At 36.3% G+C, this 6,012-nt stretch overlaps 1 protein-coding gene across 1 annotated transcript in view; it reads right to left on the bottom strand.

Annotated features, from left to right (window-relative positions):
• Positions 1–2,366: 2,366 nt before the first annotated feature.
• LOC150087133 (uncharacterized) overlaps positions 2,367–6,012 on the bottom strand; it is a 140,410-nt gene continuing 136,764 nt past the window's right edge. The window contains exon 7 of the mRNA XM_090371831.1: positions 2,367–2,458. Within this exon, the coding sequence (XP_090227957.1) occupies positions 2,388–2,458 (71 nt within the window). The 3' untranslated portion in view covers positions 2,367–2,387. The remainder of the gene's footprint in view (positions 2,459–6,012) is intronic.

The raw sequence follows: 6,012 nt of genomic DNA, 5'->3' as shown, positions 1-6,012 counted from the left end.
TGCTTAGTGTATAGCTTAATTAATACATACTGTAATATGTACATATTAACTAGTTGATATTTCCATTCACTAACATTTGTGGGTGGTGGTTAAAATTTAAAACAGTAAAAAAAGATAAGCAATCGATAACAAAGAACATGGCAAACACAAATCGCAAGTAATACGATACGTGCAAGTGAGAAGGGGCACCTCCATAGCCAGGTGGGCAGGAGCAGCAGTGCACAGCACACGCTTCTTGATTAGACCAGGGTTCAAGCCCGTGACCACCAAATACAGAGGATGCGGAAAGGTCAGGGAATGACCACTGCATATCCCGGAGCAATATGGCCTTAGTTGCTAATGCTCCTAATAACAAACAAGCAAGCAAGTGAGAACGGAGTAACAAGTTATGAAGCTTAAAAAATAGGAATGAAGAGAAGATTCTGAAAACTTATTTTTTTTTATAAGATTGAAGATTCCATGAAAGTGTAAACACATTTCACCATAATAACGTAAAAACCCACAGAATGTCGGTATTCTCACAAATTCCACAAAACCCACAAATTCAATAAGATCGAGTTTAGTATCCGCTTGTAGATTGCACTAACAGAAAAGCCCACTAAACCGGAAACTGCTAATTGTTTTATGATTGTGACCTCCAGAAATACGACTGGACAATGTGGTATGGTTGGAGACAATTGTAGGATAATCTCGAGTGCTGCGGTCTCCTGCCCCGATTAAACAGCATGTTGTCCCAAATAAATGGCTGCCCCGATTAACCGGTGGCCCAAATAACCGGAATCCACTATATTAGTTCTCCAGCAGGCAATTCCGAGTAGCCGCTTAAGGAATCAAGAATTCTGAAGTCAATCTGTGTGTTTAAAACTAACCTGTCTTACAAAATGTTCAGTTACAGTTATCCAACACTATTAGGGAGAACATCTTTTGGTTTTAATTCACTGGAATGATCACTAGTACATAAAGCTGTTACTGAATGAGACCTTCATTTTGACATTTGTGATTAGAGTGGTCAAATGTCTTGGAGTTCCAAAAAGACCTTTCAGGATCACAGAATGTCCCAGTTTTACAAAATAAGAAATTCACATTAAAAAATAAGACTAATTTTATAATAAAGTTAGATGATTGCTAATTTTTCAGTTGAGAAATTGAAAAATTCTAATTCTGTCTCCTTAAGGGATGGAAGTTTTCAATAAAATTTTTGTTACTGAGTTTAAAGGGTTTTGTTGGCACTTGTCAGCTGAGTTAGTTAATGTTTGTTAATAAAAATTATTAAAATTTACAAATTTTATATGAATATATATATATATATATATATATATATATATATATAAAGTATGAATAAGTATAAGTGCCACTATATTAATATTAAAATAAAATTGTCTTGGTTTGTCAGTCAAAACTATTTGATAATCATAATTGTTTATACCCAGTACACTGTCATGGCTTAGAGTGCACTGGTAAAAATATTTCAGATTACATTTCCAATAAAACTTTCCACTTTATGCACAACTTTTTAAAGAAAATTTTTAAAACTTATTTTTTTTATTTTCATTATTATTATTATAGTGAAATCCTAAGTTGTTTTATTTATATTGCTATTGGAACATTGAAAATGTCCATGCAGTTGACATTACTATGAAGTTATATTACAAAATGTGGTAGAATACTGGTAAGAATAAAATCCTGTTTCAGCACTGATAACATGTATATTCCTTTCCCTAACCCTTTTAAACAGATTATCTAATAATTTTTTCCTCTTCTTTCTTAAAAAAAGATGGAGAACTGAAATAATTTATTTTAAAATAGTAAATTCAAACAACACTTTTGAAGGGACTGGCTCCAAAGAGTAGTATAAGCAAGAAAGCATAAGTTGAACCCCTCTCTGAGGACTATTTTCAGTAATTTAAGTATTTCAACCCTTTTTTTGCTTTTAAAAGGAATGAACTTTTTAAAAATATTTTATTAAACCAATCATATCTTGAGTGTCATAAACATAATAAATGTATTGTTAACATAATAATGCTGTTGTTACTCAAATTTCAATGGAACAAAATTTCATAATAAATGATTCCTAAAATTTAGTCTCATATGTTTTTTACCAAATAACAGGAGTTTATTTACTGTAATTTGCTAATATTATTTTGCAATTAATTTCTCTCTTCGGTTTTTACTGGAGAATGAAATTAACTACTACATACTCTGAAAATTGGAAATATTTCAAGAATAATAATATAAATGCATACTAACAATAAGAATGCTAATATAACAGTAATATATTAATTCTTGTCATTTATGTTATTGTAATCAGAATGGCAGACTTGATATCACAAAAAAAATAAAAAAAGTGATCATGAATAGATTTTTTTTTTTTTTTTTTTTTTTAAGTATTACAGTATTAAAAAAATGTTGAAAATCCTGGTTAGAACAATGAGAATTATGGCTGGATAGTTTCTGTAACCTGAAAGGAATAAAAAATACTTCAATTTAAAAAAAAAAAAATTCAATCCAGTTTTAAAAAATATAAGGGTTGGTCAAATAAAACAAGAAATAACTGATTTTGAGTTAAACACATAGAGTATACACATTGGCTAATAAGTAGTAGTGTAACATGCAACACAAGCTACAGTAAACTCTGTAAAAATGGGCACTTTATAATCTGGGATTCTTTAAAACCTAACATTTCACTTAAAAATAAATCAACATTTAAAAAAATGGAAATATTAAGAAAGCAATCCGTCACACGCACTTGGATCAGCGATCACATTCACTTTAAGAATTCATGCAAAAAAAAGAAGAAAATTACATTTCTCTTTTTATAAGATGTCTGCAAGATTATCTTGTTCTTTAATCTGTGTTTGTGACCAATAGGATTTAAATTGCACAGATATTGTAATTAGCATTAGCATTAGTAGAGGCATTTGATGCAAGAAAGCAAGCTTATGCAGCATCAGCCAAAAAAAAAAAAAAAAAAAAACCCACTTCCACTTCACCCCTCTGTTCGTTCAAAATACCTGTCCAGCTGGGCCTTAAACTTATTTAGGCTATCAACCTCTACTACAAGGGATGGAAGTCTGTTCCACCAACCAACCACCCGCTGGCTAAAGGCAAATTTCCGCACATCTATCCTACATCTGTCTTTCCTCAATTTGAATTTATGCCCTCTCAGGTGATTCTTCTGAGCTAGAGGAAGAATCCCATCAGCATTGAGCATGCTCAAACCATTCAAGGCTTTATACACCTCTATCAGATCACCTCGCTGGTGCCTAGTCTCCAGACACTGTAATTTGCAAAACTTAAGCCTTTCTTCGTAAGAGCACCCCTTTGTTCCATTCACTAATCTTGTTGCCCTTCTCTGTACTCGTTCCAGCAGCTCTACATCCTTCTTGAAATGAGGCCTCCAGACCTGTATACAGTACTCTAGGTGTGGCCTGACCATTGCCTTATACAAGGGAATAATCACTTCCTTATCCCTGCTGGAAAAATTCCTGTATATCATTGACAATACTCCATGAGCTACTCTTGCAGCCCGTCTGCACTGCTCAGAGAACTTCATATCTGCCTGCACAACCACCCCCAAGTCCCTTTCATTCTCTACCACTGTCAGTGTAGTACTACAGAGTTGATACGTTGCTCTGGGGTTGCTGTTTCCCATGTGTAGCACTTTACATTTGTCAATGTTAAACTTCATTTGCCACCTCTCAGCCCATCTGCTCAACCTTTCCAGATCCTGTTGCAGTAGCGTAGTGTCCTTGACAACCCTGCCAACCTTTGTATCGTCTGCAAACTTGGACAATAAGCTTGATATACCATCATCAATATCATTTATAAATACAGAAAACAATAATGGACCCAACACTGAGCCCTGAGGGACTCCACTAATAACATTAGTCCACGATGAGCAGTGTCCATTGATTACCACTCTCTGTCTTCTCCCCCTCAACCACCCCTTTATCCATAGCAGCAATTTGCCTCCACTGTCACACTGCTCCAATTTGTATAGCAGTCTTCCATGTGCAACAGTATCAAAAGCCTTTCTAAGGTCCAAGTATATAATATCAAAGCTATTCCCTGCATCCAGTTCTTTTGTGACCGCATCATAGTATCCAATCAAATTGGTCAGGCAAGACTTCCCCTTAACAAAACCATGCTGTGTCCGAGCTATGACTGAAGTCTTGTCTAAATGATCCTGCAGTGCTTCTTTAACCAGTGCCTCCATTAATTTTCCTGGAACAGAAGTTAAGCTCACAGGTCTATAATTACTTGTGTCAGCCTTTGATCCTCCTTTGTGAATTCGGGTCACATTTGCACATTTCCAGTCTATGGGTACCTCCCCTGAGTCCAAGGAAGCTCTCATAATTATGGCTAAGGGTTTGCTTACTTCCTTTGCTGCCTCCTTTAATATAACTGGATAGATCCCATCCACCCCGGGTGCCTTTCTTGTGTTTATCTTCAACAGTTTCTCCTCCACTTTACTCCCAGTTATTTCAAGATTCTGTAGCTTACTACTAGAGTTGAATACACCTCTGGCATTCCCCTCGCTGAATAACTCCTCATGTGTGAATGTCGATGCAAAATATTCATTTAGTTTGTTAGCTACCTGAGCAGGATCATCAACAGTTGACCCATCAATATCAAGTGGACCAATCTGATTCATCCCCTTCCTTCTAGAGTTTACATAAGTAAAGAACTCTTTGCTGTTTTTCTTTGCATCCCTTGCCAAGAGTTTCTCGTAATCTGCCTTCGCCTGCCTAACCTCCTTTGTAACTTGGTTGCATATCAACTTGTATCTATCATAGGCTTCTGTGTCATGTGTTAATTTGTAAGTATCCCATGCATTTTTCTTCTCTGCCATATGCCTCATTAGTTCATCTGACATCCATTTTGGCCTAAACCTTGAACAATATTTCTTAGTTGGTATGTAAAGCCTAGTAGCTTCCAAGATAAGTTCTTTGAATGCTTCCCATTTTGAATTTGCTGTTGGTAACATCATCAGTTGGTCCCACTGTATAGAATTTAAATACTGTCTCAGTCCATCGTAGTCACCTTTATGGAAGCAATAACCCTTCCCTTTATCCCTAATGGTAGTTACCTCTTTGAGTAAATCCCACTTCAGCACACTGTGATCACTGCCACCTAGTGGTTCATTTATCTGCAGATCCTTAATGCATGAAGAATCACTGCTGATAATCAAATCCAGAGTATTACTCCCTCTAGTTGCCTCCCGAACATGCTGATGTAGAAAACAATCATCCAATAAATCCACAAAAGCCTTGCTGGTGTGTGAGTGACCAACCCACAAATTCCAGTCAATATCTGGGAAATTAAAATCTCCCATTATAAGACTCTCTGATTTACTGGCCCACTTTATTTCCCTGTACAGTTTCTTATTATACTCATCAGAGTCATTAGACCTATAGCACACTCCTACTCTCAATTTTGATCTCCCAATGCTTATGTCACACCAAACTGACTCAACGCTGCACTGTCCAGCGATGTCGACTGGCTTCACTTCCTTGGTTTTTATGTGTTTCTTAACTAATAGCATAACCCCTCCCTCCTTCCTATCCTGTCTATCCTTTCTGTAGACATTGTACTCCCCAAATTGCAGTTCTGCATCCCATATATCTGTGTGACACCACGTCTCTGATATCACAACAATATCTGCCTTTGATGTTTGGAGCAGTACCTCAAATTCATCAAATTTATTTACTAAACTCCTAGCATTGGTGTACACACAAGTATACCTGCACCTGTTTCTATTCTTAGCTGCCCTAACACAACCCATGTGTTTACTTGTACCGCAATGGCTCCCAGCATTCTCTGAAATATCATGCATCTTGTTTTTCAGGCTTCTGCTCATTCTAATAGAAGCAGTGCAAGAATCTCTTTCACCTCTGCCAGTGGCTACTGTCAATCTATTGGTCTTTGTCTCCCCCCAAGCTAGCAGTTTTCCGACCCACCTAATACTGCCTCGATAGCATCAGCAAATATTCTTGCACCCTTTCTATTTAA

This window comes from Mastigoproctus giganteus, chromosome 4 (genome assembly GCF_048544385.1).
Source record: "Mastigoproctus giganteus isolate SK-2022 chromosome 4, ASM4854438v1, whole genome shotgun sequence".
Classification (NCBI taxonomy): domain Eukaryota; kingdom Metazoa; phylum Arthropoda; class Arachnida; order Uropygi; family Thelyphonidae; genus Mastigoproctus; species Mastigoproctus giganteus.
This window is presented reverse-complemented; position numbering and strand designations above follow the sequence as displayed.